The sequence below is a fragment of the Bos indicus genome, chromosome 16, assembly GCF_029378745.1.
Source record: "Bos indicus isolate NIAB-ARS_2022 breed Sahiwal x Tharparkar chromosome 16, NIAB-ARS_B.indTharparkar_mat_pri_1.0, whole genome shotgun sequence".
Lineage (NCBI taxonomy): Eukaryota > Metazoa > Chordata > Mammalia > Artiodactyla > Bovidae > Bos > Bos indicus.
Window position 1 is genome coordinate 53,035,226 of NC_091775.1, and position 16,278 is coordinate 53,051,503.

Sequence of the window (16,278 nt, forward strand, 5' to 3'; positions counted from 1 at the left end):
ACAATAAAATGATGAGATTATGATCCAGTCCTTTCGTCTGAACTTTTTCCTCTTGGAAGCCTTCCACCTCCAAGTGAAAAAAGCAGCCCCATCAACCACTGTGGTGGGAACTGACCGATGAAATCAGCTGCCAGTTCTCAAACAGGGGACACGAAAATTCCCCGAGGACTGGTGAGATCAGACAGGTGAACCCCGAGAGTTAGGAGCACTTGGGCAGGAGTCAGGGGTAGGACAGGTGGGGGCAGGGAACGGGGTGGGATAGGAGTGCAGTCCAGGTAGGATGACACGGCGGGTGGGGGGCACAGACGGGGAGTCGGCAAGTGCACCCTCCTCAGGTCTGCTTCATTCCATGGATTTCCCTGCAGAGAGTCCACTTGTCACCTTCTATCTCCAAGTGCAGGTGTTCCCTCAGAATAAGAGTGTGAACAAAAATGACACGGGTACTGTACTTCACCCTGCAGATCACCGAAGATCCAGTGGTGGACAACACTCTATGCTGGGGGGAGTGGGAGAGGGACCCCACTGCTGGCAGGACACCGCATCCGGGAACCTCTGGTGGGCAATATGGCCGCGCTCGTCTGAGTTACAGCCATACGTGTCCCTGGACACAGCAGACGCACCTTCCCATCCATGAAATGCAGATAAACAGACAATTCCAGTAATCTTTTTTGAGAATAATAAGATGATGATGTCAGAAATCTTTGTACAGACATAAATTTACATTTCTTTTACAGGAAAAAATGCTTGGTAAATTTGCTTGTTGTTACTGTTAGTTGCTCAGCCGTGTCTGACTCTTTGCGACCACATTGAGTATAGCACACCAGGCCTCCCTATCTTTCACTGTCTCCCAGAGCTTGCTCAAACTCATGTCCATCGAGTCAGTGATGCCATCCAATCATCTCATCCTCTGTCGTCCCCTTCTCCTCCTGCCTTCAATCTTTCCCAGCATCAGGGTCTTTTCCAATGAGTCGGCTCTTCCCATCAGGTGGCCAAAGTATTGAAGCTTCAGCATCAGTCCTTCTAATGAATATTCAGGACTGATTTCCTATAGGATTGACTGGTTTGATTTCTTTGCAGTCCAAGGGACCCTCAAGAGTCTTCTCCAATACCACAGTTCAAAAGCATCAATTCTTCAGCGCTCAGTCCCCTTTATGATCCAACTCTCACATCCATACATGACTACTGGAAAAACCATAGCTTTGACTAGAGGGACCTTTGTTGGCAAAGTAATGTCTCTGCTTTTTAATACGCTGTCTAGGTTGGCCATAGCTTTTCTTCCAAGGAGCAAGTTTCTTTTAATTTCATGACTGCAGTCACCATCTGCAGTGATTTTGGAGCCCAAGAAAATAGTCTTTCACTGTTTCCATTGTTTCCCCACCTATCTGTCATGAAGTTATGGGACCAGATGACACGATCTTCGTTTTCTGAATGTTAGGTTTTAAGCCAGCTTTTTCACTCTCCTTTTCACCTTCATCAAGAGGCTCTTTAGTTCCGTTTCACTCTCTGCCATAAGGGTAGTGTACCTGAGGTTATTGATATTTCTCCCTGAAATCTTGATTTCATCTTGTGCTTCATCCAGCCTGGCATTTCACATGATATACTCTGCATATAAGTTAAATAAGCAGGGTGACAATATTCAGCCTTGACATACTCCTGTCTCAATTTGGAACCAGTCCATTGCTCCATGTCTGGTTCTAACTGTTGCTTCTTGACCTGCATACAGGTTTCTCAGGAGGCACGTAAGGTGGTCTGGTATTCCCATCTCTTTAAGAATTTTCCAGTGTGTTGTGATCCACACAAAAGCTTTAACATAGTCAATGAAGCAGAAGTAGATGTTTTTATGGAATTGTCTTGTAAGAAAATAAAAAAATAAAAAATAGTGTGATGTCGACTCTGGTTCTTTTCTAAGAGGCAGCCCAGAACCGGCAGGTGCCAGGGTCAGAGACAAGAGTCACCTGGTCGTATGGATTCTGGTCGGTGTGAGAGCGCGCCTCAGATCCCATCTGAGAAGCGCTGACACAGGCTGGACAGATCGCTCCACCCATGAGAAGGAGTGGTCCCAGGATGCTGGTCACTGAGGGTTAGAGGTGCGGGCATCAGCATTTCATCCCCCGGGCATTTCTGTCCTTTCTCCCTCTCTTCCACCTCCACCCTCCTGGCCACAGCTCTGAAATGACGGGCTGTCGTACAGCTCAGTCTTCTAGGGGACCCTGGAACCTCCCCAGGATGGGACTGGGGGAGCCCCTTAAACGGGGAGTCCTTACACGGTCAGCCCTTCACTGTTTAACCTTCGCTTCTCTCTTCCTCAAAACATACTTTATTGAAATAACACACACACACACACACACACACACTCACACACACAAGCAGGAGCTCCCAGAACATCAGAAGGGAAGAAGCACTGATCAAGAAGGGACAGGAAGGGAACAAAGTTCCCAAAGTGTGGTCCTGGAACCAATTCCAGGGGACCCCACTCTGACCTGAACCTGGGGAGCATATAAATATGAAGATTCCTGGGCCTTACCCCAAACCCACTGGGATCAGAATGTCTAGGAGCCCATGTTTAACAAGCACTCTTATATAGAGTGTTCATACACTCTTACACAAAATGGGGGCTCAGATGGTAAAGAATCTGTTTGCAATGCAGGAGACCCAGGTTTGATTTCTGGGTTAGGAAGATCCCCTGGACAGGGAAAGGGCAACCCCCTCCAGTATTCCTGCCTGGAGAATTTCATGGACAGAGGAGCCTGGCAGGCTACAGTCCATGGGGTTGCAAAGAGTCAGACACAACTGAACAACTAACACTTTCACTTTATACCAATGGAAAATCCAACCGTTGGCTTGTGGTATTTCTTTATTCTGGAAGAAAGGAGCACCCTTCTCAGCAGACTATAGATAACAGCCACATTCAACTCTAAAAAAATTATAGTTCGCAAGGCACATCAAATCACATAAATTATAATTTGAAATGTTTAACTCTGAATTGAGCAAGGCTTAGGCTTCGGAGTGTACAAAATGGGAGGAAGGGACACTGCACATGGCATCCAGGATGGCCACTGGCAGGTCTCCTCCTTGCTTGCACACGTGTGTGCTAAGTCGCTTCAGTCATGTCTGAATGTTTGTTACCGTATGGACTGTAGCCTGCCAGACTCCTCTGTCCATGGATTCTCTAACTCGAGAATCCAAGAGCTCAAACTCATGTCTCTTATGACTCCCGTGTTGGCAGGCAGGTTCTTTACCACTAGCGACACCCAGGAAGCCTACCCCGCCTTGCTTACAGTCCTTCAAATCTTCTTCCATTGCTTTTCAGATAAAGGGCAAAATCTTTAGTGTGACGTGAAGGAGGCCTGCTTGTCACTAAGCCCTCCTCCTTTCGGATCTGACTCCTGGACGCCCTGGTTTTCTCTCAGTGACTTTGGTCTACCCCAGGACCTTTGCATATGCTGTTCCCGTCTCCCTTTGTCAAATCCTCTTTGTTCTCCATATTTCTTTGTTTTAGAGCCCCAGTTCGGAATGGAATTCGTCACACCTTTGTGGGATCATCTGACTTATGTCCCTCTCTCCTGGCAGCTTCCTGATCGCAGGGACCATGTCCAGTTCCGCCATCACTGTATCCCTAGGCTTCCCTTGGTGCTGTGGCTCCAGGAAAATATTGTGGAATGAATGAATGATAACAGTTCTTACTGTTGACTATGAACAGTTCTCACTAGCCTGGCTATAAACAGGTTTCCTGGGCTTCTCTAGTGGTTCAGTGGTTAAGAATCCGTCTGCCAATACAGGGGACATGGGATTGATCCCTGGTCTGGGAAGATTCCACAGGCTTTGGAGCGACTAAGCCTGTGTGACACAACTTCTGAACCTGTGCTCTAGAGCCTACGCTTGGCAACAAGGGAAGCCACTGCGACAAGAAGCCTGTGCTCCTCAACGAAGAGTAGCCTCCACTCGCCGCAACTCGAGAAAACCCGTGTGCAGCAACCAAGACCTACCACAGCCAAAAATAAATAAATAAATAAATAAACAGCCTTCCTACTGCCTTTAGGGAATTACGTTTCTTGCAGGATATACGGAAAAAATCTGGACAGTAAGACCCTGCAGATACCAATATTGATTTTTCTCTGAACCAAATGATTACAAGTGACTTTTATTTTTTTCCTTATATTTTGCTTCCTCCCAATTTTTAAAAACAAGAAGCATGGAACTACTTCCCATTATCGGAAAAAGTAAACGATGTCAAACTATTACAAAACAAACACTCCAAACAATATTTCAGCCTTGCTGATAAATAGAACTCTTTAGAAGTGTGACTGCCTATTTTTTAGGATTGATTCAGATAAATAAAACAATCTTTTTTATTTGCTAGATGTAACCTCTGGGTAATCTGAAGGATGACTTTTTATTAATACATATCCCTTAATCTTGGCTTCCCTGGTGGTTCAGCTGGTAAAGAATCCACCTGCAATGTGGGAGACCTGCGTTTGATCCCTGGGTTGGGAAGATACCCTGGAGAAGGGAATGGCTACCCACTCCAGTATTCTGGCCTGGCAAATTCCATGGATGGTATAGTCCGTGGGGTCGCAAAGAGTTGGACACAACTGAACGACTTTCACTTCCACATACATTAATCTTATTTAGTAGAATGACTTCTAGTGGCATTAATAACATAAACTATAAACTGACTGCTGAATGATTCCTTAGGATGGCTCACAGCTGATCAAAGGTGATCCTTCTGGAACTTCCCTGATGGCACAGTGGATAAGAATCTGCTTGGCAATGCAGGGGACATGGGTTTGATCTCTGGTCTTGGAAGATCCCACATGCTGGAGAGCAACTGATCCTGTGGGCCACAACTACTGAGCCCTCACACTGGAGCCCACAAGCTGCAGCTACTGAAGCCCATGTGCCTGGAGCCTGTGCTCTGCAACAAGAGAAGCCTCTGCAGTGAGAAGCCTGTGCACCACAACAGAGAGCAGACCTCGCTCGCCACAGCTAGAGAAACGAAGGCCCAGCACAGCCAAAAATAAACAAATAAAGGAATAAAAACTAATTTTAAAAAAATGGGTGATCCTTCTGAACAGAAAGGCAATGAAGTCAGCAGAGGGGCAATGTTTACCTTGTCATGTTTTATAAAACTGGAAAATGTTGACATGTCTGCAGGTTTCAATTCTTCCAAGTAGACCCATGTCCCCACACCGCTCTTTAGATAAACTCTCCTCTCCCAAACCCATTTAAACCATGGGAAGATGATTTGTCTAAGCGAAGACAGAAGTGCTCATCAGAACTCTATCCCCAAAATGCTTGGTGATTCACATATCATCTGTACTCCACGGAGCCAAAATGAGCTCACGCTTCTGGAAATGCAACTGATTCCTTCATAAATTAACCTGACTGTTGCTGGTGGTGGTGACTTATTTCTTAAACTAAGTTTGGGGAGCTTGCCTGGAAAATCCCATGGATGGAGGAGCCTGGTGGGCTGCAGTCCATGGGGTCGAAAAGAGTTGGACACGACTGAGCAACTTTCCTTTCACTTTTCACTTTCCTGCATTGGAGAAGGAAATGGCAACCCACTCCAGTGTTCTTGCCTGGAGAATCCCAGGGACGGGGGAGCCTGGTGGGCTTCTGTCTATGGGGTCGCACAGAGTCAGACACGACTGAAGCGACTGAGTAGCAGCAGCAGCAGCAGCAAGCCATCACTTATTTTTATACAATGAATGCAACTCAGTTTCTGTCCGGTTAGTAACGGTCCTCACTGGTTTCCTTTTCCAAATGGCTTGTTAATGTCAGTGGATCCTCAACTCAACCTTCTGAGGATTCTTCAGCCCTCTGAGGATTCTTCTCTTCTTCTGAGAAGAGTCTCTCTGTCTTATGAGACCAAAACAATGACCACTGTGTCTTTTACTGAGCACCACATGCCAGCCTCTTTATATGCATTTTTTCACTTAACCCTCACAACCATCCTGTGAGGTAAGAGGTTTACAGACAGGGAAAATGAGCTCAGAGTGATTAGTCTGGTTGAAATCACTCAGCCACAAAGTAGCCTAATGAGATTCAAACCCAGGTCTGCCTATCTTCAAAGCCTCCACTTTTAAAAATTGCTAGTTTCCTCACATGGGCCACTATGCTGTGGATGGACAGTCTGGGAGGCTTTGGGCATGTGTGTTGGGCAGGAGGATACACAGGATATCTATAAACTTTTTCTTAATTTTGCTGTAAGCCTAAAATTGCTCTTTAAAAAATAGTCTTTGAGGAAGAAAAGAGGATAGACATTTTATCACATCTTCAAGCAGCTCACTCTCCATGCTCTTTCGGAGAAACACACTATACACTCACTGCTGAAACCTATCTGGAAAGGGCAAGGATACGTCACCAGTAATAAAATGACCTATTGCATTACGAAAAAAAGTTACTACAGTTTTTTAATATCATGGTCAGGTTCAAAACAGAGATCTCTGTCTCTACTTTAGCCAGACAGGAAGTAACGTGTGTCCTCAGTCACTCAGTTGTGTCTGACTTTTTTGTGACCCCATGGACTGTAGTTTACCAGGCTCCTCTGTCCATGAAATTTTCCAGGCAAGCATACTGGAGTGGGTTGTCATTTCCCTTTCCAGGAGATCTTCCGGACCCAGGGATCGAACCCATATCTCCTACGCTTCAGGTGGATTCTTTACCGCTGAGCCACTGGGGAAGCCCAGAACAGGAAATAAAACCACCCCAAATCTATGCCTTGTTATGATAAAGAAGAAACTGCAATTCTTCTTTTTCTCCACCCCCGCCCCCAAACTTTGCATACTGCATAGATTTTTCTGTGTCCTTGAAAGGAAACCATATCATGGAGAAGAATCTCAAGGGGAGGTTCATGGAGTTAGTTTTAAATCTGTTGAGCTTATGATAAATATAATCAGAAAACTCGGAATAAAGGAGGGAACTTGCTCACTTAGTAAGAATATGTACAAAAAACCCACAGCTTACCTCATAGTTAATGGTGAAAGACTGAATGCTTTCCCTAAGTTCAGGAACAAGCAAATATAAAGATTTACACTAGGTCCCTGGTGGTTCAGTGGTTAAGTCTGCCTTGCAACGCAGGGGACATGGGTTCAATCCCTGGTCAGGGAACTAAGATCATACTTGCCATGGAGCAACTAAGCCCACGCTGCAACTAGAGAGTCCATGCATTGCAATGGAAGATCCTGCGTGATGCAACAAAGATCCTGCATGCTGAAACAAAGACCCAATGCAGCCAAATAAAATAAATAAATATTTTAAAAATTTATGCCACTCTTATTCAACAGAGTCCTAGAAGTGTTAACCAGACAAATAAAGCAAGGAAAAGGAAATGAAAGGCATTCAGATATCCTTTTCTGGAAGGAGAAATAAAACTAATCTTACTGTAGATGACATGATTGTTTGTGTATAAAAATCCCAAGAAAGCTACAAAAACCTTTATATAGAGAGTTCAGTTAATGTTGCAAGAAACTAAGAAGCATACAAAGATCAACTGTATTTCTACATAGTGTCAATGAACATGTAAAAATAAAATGAACACGTAAAAATAAAAAGCAAACAAAATAAAAAATATAATACCTTTTGTGTGACAGTGTGTGTGTGCGCATTAAGTCGCTTCAGTCGTGTCTGACTCTTTGCAACACTATGGACTGTACCCTGCCATGCTCCTCTGTCCATGGGATTCTCCAGGCAAGAATACTGGAGTGGGTTGCCATGCTCTCCTCCAGGGGATCCTCCCGACCCAGGGATCAAACTCGAGTCTCACGTCTCCTGCATCGGCAGGTGGGTTCTTTACCACTAGGGCCACCTGAGAAGCCCAAATACCATTTACAATCACTCAAAAAAAAGAGAGAGAGAGAGAAATACTGAAGTGAAAATCTAACAAGCATGTACAGAACTTGTATGCTAAAAATTACAAAACACTCATGAGAGACGTCAAAGACCAAATAATCAATGAAGAAATATACCATGTTCATGAATTGAGAGACAATGCAGTAGAATATCAATTATTCTCACATTGAATGAAGGACTAAACACAACTCCAATAAAAATCACAGCATGATATTTTGTATATACAGATGGCTTACACTAAAATGTAAATGAAAAGGCAAAGGAACTAGAATAGGTTAAAAAATTTAAAGAAGAATAAAGTTGGAAGAGTCACTCTATCTGATTTAAGACTCACACAGCAATAGGAATCAAGGCTGTCATAAAGGTAGAGGGATTGCCTCATAGATCCATGAAACATACTAGGGAACTCAGAAACAGCCCCTATAGAAGTATGGCCAGATTATTTTTGACAAATTTGCAAAAGCAATTCAATAAGAAAGGATAGTCTTTTTAACAAATGGTTCTGGAACAACTCAATATCCACATGCAGTAAGACTGAACATTGACCCAAATCTCACAACATAAACAAAAGTGAACCCAAGATGGTTCACAGATTTAAACATAAAACTATAAAGCACTTCAAAGAACATATAAGAGAAAATCCTCAGGATCAAGGACTTGGTGGCATGTTCTTAGACATGATGCTAAAAGCATGATCTATGAAGGGAAAAAATAATGACCTGGACTTCATCAAAAGTTAAAACTTTTGTTCTGTGAAATATCCTGTTAAGAGAATGAAAAGACAAGCTATGGATGGGAGAAAATATTTGCAAACCTTCGATCTGATGAGGGACTCATACCTAAAATACCTAAAGAATTCTCAAAACTCAACGGTGAAGAAACAATTGGATTAGAAATGGTTAAAGGACATTAAGAGATATGTCACTAAAGAGGGTATGCAGAAGGCAAATAAGTACACGAAAAGACATTTAACATCACTATCGATTTGGGAAATGCAAATTAAGACTATGATAAGAAACCACTACACATTTACTAAAACAGCTAAAATAAAAAAGTGTTAATATTAATTGCTGGTGGAGATGCAGAGAAACTTATCTCATACATTGCTGGTGTGACTAAAAAATGGTGTAGCCACCCTGGATAAGATTCTGGCAGTTTCTCCACAAACTGAATATATATTAGCATAAATGTTGATCCATGCAATCATACTCCTGAACATTCATCTCAGAAAAATAAAACTTACATTCACAGAAAAACCTGTTCACAAATGTTTATAGTAGATTTATTTGTAACAGCCCCTAATGGAATCACAATGTCCCTCAATAAGTGAATGTTTAAACATAGGTGGTACATTCATAACATGGGCTATTACTCAGAAATAAAAGAACAAGCTAATAACCTAGATCGATGTCAAAGTCATTACATGGAGTTAAAAAAAAATGGCAAAGGTCACAGATGTTAAGATTCCATTTATGTAATATTCTCAAAATGATAAAAATTAAAGAGATGAAACACAGATTAGTGGTTGTTGGGGCCTGGGGATGGCGGTGGGAGAAAGTACTGTGACCATAGAAGGAGTCTCATGGGACTTCCTTGGTGGTCCAGTAGTGAGATTCTGAGCTCCCAGAGCAGGCGGCCTGGGTTCAACCCCTGGTCAGGGAACTAGATCTCACAAGCTGCACTAAGACCCAAGGCAGCTAAGTAAATAAATACATTGAAAAAAAAAAAGACTATCACAAGGGAGATCTTTGATGATGGAGTAGTTCTATACACCTTGGTGTGGGTGTGTGTTCAGTTGTTCAGTCGTGTCCAACTCCTTACAACCCCACAGACTGTAGCCCACCAGGGTCCTCTGTCCATGGGATTTTCCAGGCAAGAATACTGGAGCAGGTTGCCATTTTCTTCTTTAGGGGGTCTTCCTAACCCAGGGATCAAACCTGTATCTTCTGCATTGGCAGACAGCTTTTTTTTTTTTTTTTCTTTTTACCACTTGAGCTACCTGGGAAGTCAATTCTATATCTTGGCGGCTACACACACATTCATACGTGTGATAGAATGGCACAGAACAATACACACGCTTTGTACCATTCTCTCTCTACTGTTTGTGAACCTATCATTTCAAAATAAAAAGTCTTTTAACAATCTGTTGAGTGAAGTCTGAAAGAGACCTGCCTTTTAAAGTCATAAATTCCACTGCATTTTTCTTTCAATATTTTAACCCCTAAAATATTGAAATATTTTAAAAGGTTCAAAGCAACTGTTGTGTGTGTGTGTAGCAGAGTTTTATTAATGTGAAAAATGACAGAGAAAGCTTCTGACACAGACATCAGAAGGGGGACAGAGAGTGCCCCCAGAGCCACCGTTTTGACTAATTCCTTACTATCTTCCAATTTCTTTGGCTATCATCAAGCTGGGACTGTGGACCAAGCCACAGCTAACACAGAGAATGAAGTGAAATGAGAGGATACTGTGGCTATGCCCAAGGCTTATCCTGATTTACTACTTGGGAGGTGGGGGTAGGGGAGGGCTTCGAGGGACCCACAGCAGTCTCCAGAAGCTCTGAAAAGGGCAAGAGGCTATTGGTCAAGCTGGGCACTTCAGGTGGCTCTGGCTGCCAGACCTGGAGCAGGTGAAGGTCAAGCACCAGCTCCATGCCCACTTTCCAAACGGCCCCATCAGGCAGCGGGGGAGGGGATCCTGGGTGGGACATGGCAGAACAGACACGGTCAGCAAAAGAACAGAAGGCACATCTCCTGCTCATTCTTATCATGTGAGCCAGGGAGCTCCAGCACACCTGACAACTGGTTATCGGTAGCACACCGAAGATGAGACGGCTAGATAGCATCATGGACTCAATGGACGTGAACCTGAGCAAACTCTGGGAGATGGTGAAGGACAGGGAAGCCTGGCGTGCTGCAGTCCAAGGGGCCGCAAAGAGCAGAACACAACTGAGCGACTGAACGACAACAAAGCACACCGAGGAAGGCAGAGGACGTCAGCCAAGCGGTCAGAGTCCACAGCAGACTGGACTTCTGCAGAGATGAGGGGTTGGGCAGGAGGAGGTCTTACCTCTAAAACAAGGTCTGAGTCTCCATGCCTTCCAATCGTAGTACTTTTATTCAAGACAAAAAAGCCTTCCGCGCTCTTTAGATAGGCTTTCATACTCTCTGCTTTCCCTAGAAAAGGTTTGCAGAAAAAAATCTGGTTAGAAAAAAAGAGTCCTTTAATTATTCAATATCATATTTAGAATGAATGAAATATACCATAATGTCACAAGAGGAATCAGCAGAGGTAGGAGTGGACAGATGGATTTAACAATGATCATAATTACAGTTCTTCACATTTTTAAGACTGTCTTTTCAACACTGATATCTGTCATAGATAAGCTTGATTCTGATTATCAGAGGACACCCTTTATGTAACTTAGAGCACAAACAAGCAATAGCAAAAACAACCCAACAACAAGTCTGAATTCCACTGACAACTGTTCTCCAACTCCCATTAAGCTTAGTTTGAGGTTAGTTATTTGCCATAATCAAGAACTAAGAATTACTGACCTACCACTTACTAGTTCTGTGACTCTGGTTGAATTACTTATTCTCTCTGTAAACCTCAGTTTTCTCATCTGCAAAATGGGGCTAGTAATACTCTGTATCCCAAAGGGTTTTGTTTAAATGCAGTGATACATGTGACGCATCTAGAATGGTGTTTGCTAAACACACTTTTCTCCTACTGTGATTATTACTATTACTAATCTTGGGTTTCTTGAACTTTGAATCAAGGAACTCCAAGCTTCTAAAGAGCTTCTTAAAGTGCAGAGAGTAAATCATCAAGGAAATGGGCATTAGATGATACTTTCAAGTCACTGTATTTTGTTATATATTTAGGTAGAAAAACAGGATGATTTCCAAAGACAAAGTATTAAGATTATAGCTTAGTCAGGACTCTGTACCTACCTTTTCCTGGTGTTTTATTTATGAAAATGTGAAACACACAGAAAAGTTCAAAGAAGTAGATAGTGAACTCCTATATAACCACCACCCAGATTCCACAATTGACATTTTGATATATTTACTTTATCACATATCTACCCATGTATCCTTCCATCCATTTTATATTTCAACGCAGTTCAAAGTAAGTCCTATACATGTGTTTTGGTTGTATAGGTTGCTCCCTGGTTGCTCAGGCAGTAAAGAATCCACCTACAATGTGGGATCCTGGGTTCGATCCCTGGGCGGGAAGATCCCCTGGAGGAGAGCATGGCAACCCACTTCAGTATTCCTGCCTTTGGCAGGTTCCAAGATGTTGATGATAATTCACATGACACAATATTTGAATTCCAATTTGAGAGATGTCCAGCTACACAGGGTGACATCCTCCATCTTAACACCTTGTAAAGAAAGTCTCTTTGTACCTGAAAGGTCACTGAAGTGTGAAGCTGTTGTACTGTGGGTAAAAACAAAAGTCATTTAGAGGCTTACCATGGTGGCCCAAGATCCTGTATTCCACAATGAGGCTCAAAGAACGCACATGCCACAACTAAGACCAGATGCAGCCAAATAAGTAAAGATTTTTTAAAAAGAAAAAGGAAAAAACCTACTATTGAAAACAAAACAAAAAACAAACAAATGAAAACAAAAGTCACCTGGGTGTGACTGTAACGGGCCTCTGGTCTGGCTCTGCTTTCCATCAACACCTCCATCATTTCATCCACTACTAAGGATGAGGGTGAACCCCTACTAAGTGTGAGGCACTGGGCTAACCTTTTACAGACACTGCCTCTTTTCATTCTCAGAACAACCCTGCAAGGTAGGTGTCAGTATTGTCCCACTTTACAGATGAGGAAACTGTGACTCAGAGAGGTTAAGGTCACACAATAGTAAGTGTGTGACAACTCTGGACCTTAGTCTATAACCACTGCACAAATCTCCAGTGTTGCTGGTGGGGCAGAGTGGGGTGGGGGAATTGCTCGATCTGTTATGCTTGGGACATGCAACAACAGAGTCTTTAAAACCAGCATTCTATCTGCTGAAAGAAAGATGAGATCCTACCTGGGGATAAGTGGAATAAAAATAAGCAGGATAGTTTATATCTGTAAACTTTGAGGCCTGTGGATGTCCCACTAATACTGATGCTTCCATATAATGAGAAATAAAATTTATTAAGTTCACTGTCATGAACATAGGAGAAAGACATTTCCTCTTTCCAAACAACCATGCTCTACTGCCTTCAGTTATTAATCTTCATTGGCAGAGCACCATGTTATCCAGCAATTAATCTAAAATGTAAACTTTCAAGAAAAGTCTCTGTTGTAGGAAAACCACAGGACAGGCTACTAATTTAAAACTTAAAACTTGGGTCATGTATATACTTGTTTTTCAGCTGTCACCCGAGACGACCCCAAAGCCAATGTCTTCTCTCTGCTCAGACGCCCCACTTTGGGGCAACCTCGTGACCACTGTGGCTAAAGGCGCCCTCAGTTCATGTTATTCCCCTGTTAGTTTTCCCCTGCTGGGTTTCCTTCCTCGTACTTATCATTCTCTGACCTTTTCTTGTTCCTTTATTTAGTTGTGTTTGCTGTCTGTTTCTCTTTCATTCACTAAGATGTATATTCCTGGAAAACCAGAACTGTGTTGATTTTGTCTTGGGTTTTGGGCCATACTGTGTGGCATGTGAGGTCTCAGTTTCTGGACCAGGGGTTGAACCCTCTCACCCCCTGCATTGGAAGCGTGGAATCTTAACCACTGGACCGCCAGAGAAGTCCCTTGATTTTGTTAAGAAGCAATTCATGGGTTTCTTGTGCTCATACCCATTGAAAGATTTTGTCCTTCCAAGGATGCTTATAATGGCAAACAGCTGGAGAATAAAGCTGTTTATTATAATAAAGACAACAGCTCCTTCTGAGGCTAAAGTCAGGCAGGTTTGCTAGCAGCCCCTTTCAAAGACTGAGGTTTCCTAAGTTTGGAGTTTCTTATCTGGGACACAGACTCACCGCACGCACCAGCAGCCACCTTGGCTGTTCTTCACCACCCCGAGGCATGTTCAGGGCAACAGGAATCCCTGTGCATATGCAGCTCTGGCTGTTTCTGCTGTGCTGTGAGCAGTCAAGTCCTTAGTTTCTGGCCTAGGAGTCTTGTCTTCTGCCAGTACCTATAAGGTGGGCAGGCTAACTTTCAAACAGGGTAAAAGCTCACACCCTTTGCAGTTGTTCTGTGCAGGGCACCATCTCTAGTGCCAGGATAGAGACTGGCACATACAGGTGCTTGGTCAACACTTGCTGACTGAGTGAAAATACAAATGACACCTCCAAGCAAGCCAGTGTGGCCAGCGGCTAGGAACCTCTGACAGTAACTACCTTTCATTTCTCCTTTCAGCATCTATCCTAGATAACTTCTTGGAGAACCTAAATTCTATCTCTAGCTTTTGGACTGGACAAGATTTCTCCACCTTAATCTTGGCCCGTGCATCACTTCTTTGTCTGAAAACACTGCAGAAAGTAATTTGAATGTGTTTAGCTCTGTGAATTCGTTCTTACTCAGTGCCATGGAGCACCCACTACCATAAAGAGCAAAAGAGCTAAAATAATCTGCATTTCCCCTGACCACTCTGGATGGCTCAGAATTGGGCTACAGGAGCAAAACTTCTTTTGAGGACCATAAAGGGCCTCGAAGTTCCTTAAAGAAAGACAGGTGAGGTAAGGGGTGGGTGGGTGGGTCTGTGTCTGACCATTGGGTGGGTATTGGCTATAAATCAGGGGAAACAAGGGTTCCTCTCAATTTCAGCGGTACCCCAGGACATCCAGAAACCGGTGCCAAGCAGGGGCCCGAAGTTTCCTCGCAGGCTACCTCGGGGTGGGGGTGGGGGCTGCATTTAGGAAGGAACGGCTGGTGTTGGGATAGCTTCTCTAGGGTGCTCCCGGCGACTCGAGCCTGGATCAGAGAGTTCAGCCTCGGGTGGGGCCGGGTCCCCAGCCTACCGCAAGCCCTTGACCTAGCAGGGCTGGCCTCTTCCGGCCCGGGTTTCCGTCCGCCGCCTCCTTACGTGTTGCTCTCACCTGGCCAGAGGAAGAAACCCACGTCCCGTCCTCCGCCAAGAGCCCGGCCCGCTCGGGAGGCGCCGGGCTCGCTCCGGGCGAGGCCGCTCGGCCGCGCTCCCGAGGAGTCTCCAGCCGGCGGCCCGCAGCCCGTGCGCCCTCCCGGCCTGTGTACGCGCGTCGCCATGGCAACGCCCCCGGGCCGGCCGCGCCGGTGAGGGGCGTGGCCTGCGAGGGGCGGTGCGCGGAGAGCACCCGGCGAATTACAGCCTGTGGCAGCTCCGCGAGCCTTCCCTGATCCGCGGTCTATCCCCATTTCATGGATGGGGAAGTTGGCTCGGTGGTCACAGAGGTACTCCAGAGTTTTTCATCGGGGAAGGAGCAGACTCTAGAATCCTCCCTATTATCCTTTGGTCTAGGCTGGGTGCGTTGGGAGGGGGTGGGCAGGCATGGGAGGGTAATGGAGCTGAACTAGAAGTTTGGAGGTTAGTACCCTCCGCCCCTGCCAAATACCTAGTTCTCTCTGTTGCAGAGGAGAAAAGAATAGGATAAGGTGTGTGTGTGGGGGCGGGGCGGGGGAGACCATCTCTTCTGGGGGTGGGTGTGGAGATGGGAGATGGGTGGGGAGGAAGGAATAATTTTGAAAGAATGAAGAATTCTCCCACTGTTGTTCAGTCGCTCAGTCGTGTCTGACTCTTTGCGACCCCATGGACAGCAGCACGCCAGGCTTCCCTGTTCTTCACTGTCTCCCGGGGTTTGCTAGAAAGAGGTTATTTACAAGCCCACAATCCTACTGTTCTGTCCTTCCCTGTCAGAACTGACATCTATTCATTCATTTGTTCTTTATTTCTACAAACATCACCTGAGTCCCTACAAGTGTCAGCCGGTGGCCCCAATGTTGACTCGGATCAAATCTTTAAGAAGCCCCCCACCTACCTATCCACGGGCCTAGGACTGGCTCGGGGGTGGGGGATGGATGGAGTGTGTGGAGAAGACATGCCAATCCCATCTCCTATCACCTTTTTCAGGTCAACCCCTTCTGTCTGAGAGCAAACAGAACAGCCCTGCTGACCACCTACAGAATGCCCCATTTCCCTGGCAGGAAATGACTGACAAGTTGCCCCCAGACAAACTTAAAACATTTATCCAAAAAAGATGAAAGATGGCAGACTCCATCCTTGTCAATTAGAAGATAAAAGAGAGAGAAATCACAGAGATTGGTGTGGGATGGAATATACAATAAAGATGCTCACACATGCCTAGGCGGCTCTTAGAAATGCAGATTCCCTGGCACAGACCACAGAGATTCTGATTGAGCAGGTCTGGAGCATAGTCCAGGAATGAATTTGATGCATTATTGCCAATTCCTTGTGCATTGGTTAAAAGCATGGCAA

The 16,278-nt window shown here is 44.6% G+C and overlaps 1 protein-coding gene across 9 annotated transcripts in view; it reads right to left on the reverse strand.

Annotated features, from left to right (window-relative positions):
• The window catches only part of FHAD1 (forkhead associated phosphopeptide binding domain 1), a 165,397-nt gene extending 150,356 nt beyond the window's left edge, over window positions 1-15,041 (reverse strand). For 8 of the 9 annotated variants that reach the window (XR_011560881.1, XM_070768459.1, XM_019976876.2 and 5 more), the window contains exons 1-2: window positions 14,906-15,041; window positions 10,921-11,027 (exon numbers count right to left, since the gene is read on the reverse strand). Coding sequence is in view for 8 of the 9 variants with exons in the window: in XM_070768459.1 (XP_070624560.1) it covers window positions 10,921-11,013 (93 nt within the window). In the remaining variant the exon portion in view is untranslated. Of the gene's footprint in view, window positions 1-10,920; window positions 11,028-13,843; window positions 13,981-14,905 lie in introns of those variants that run through there. The other variant, XM_070768457.1, reaches the window with a different exon arrangement.
• Window positions 15,042-16,278: the final 1,237 nt, after the last annotated feature.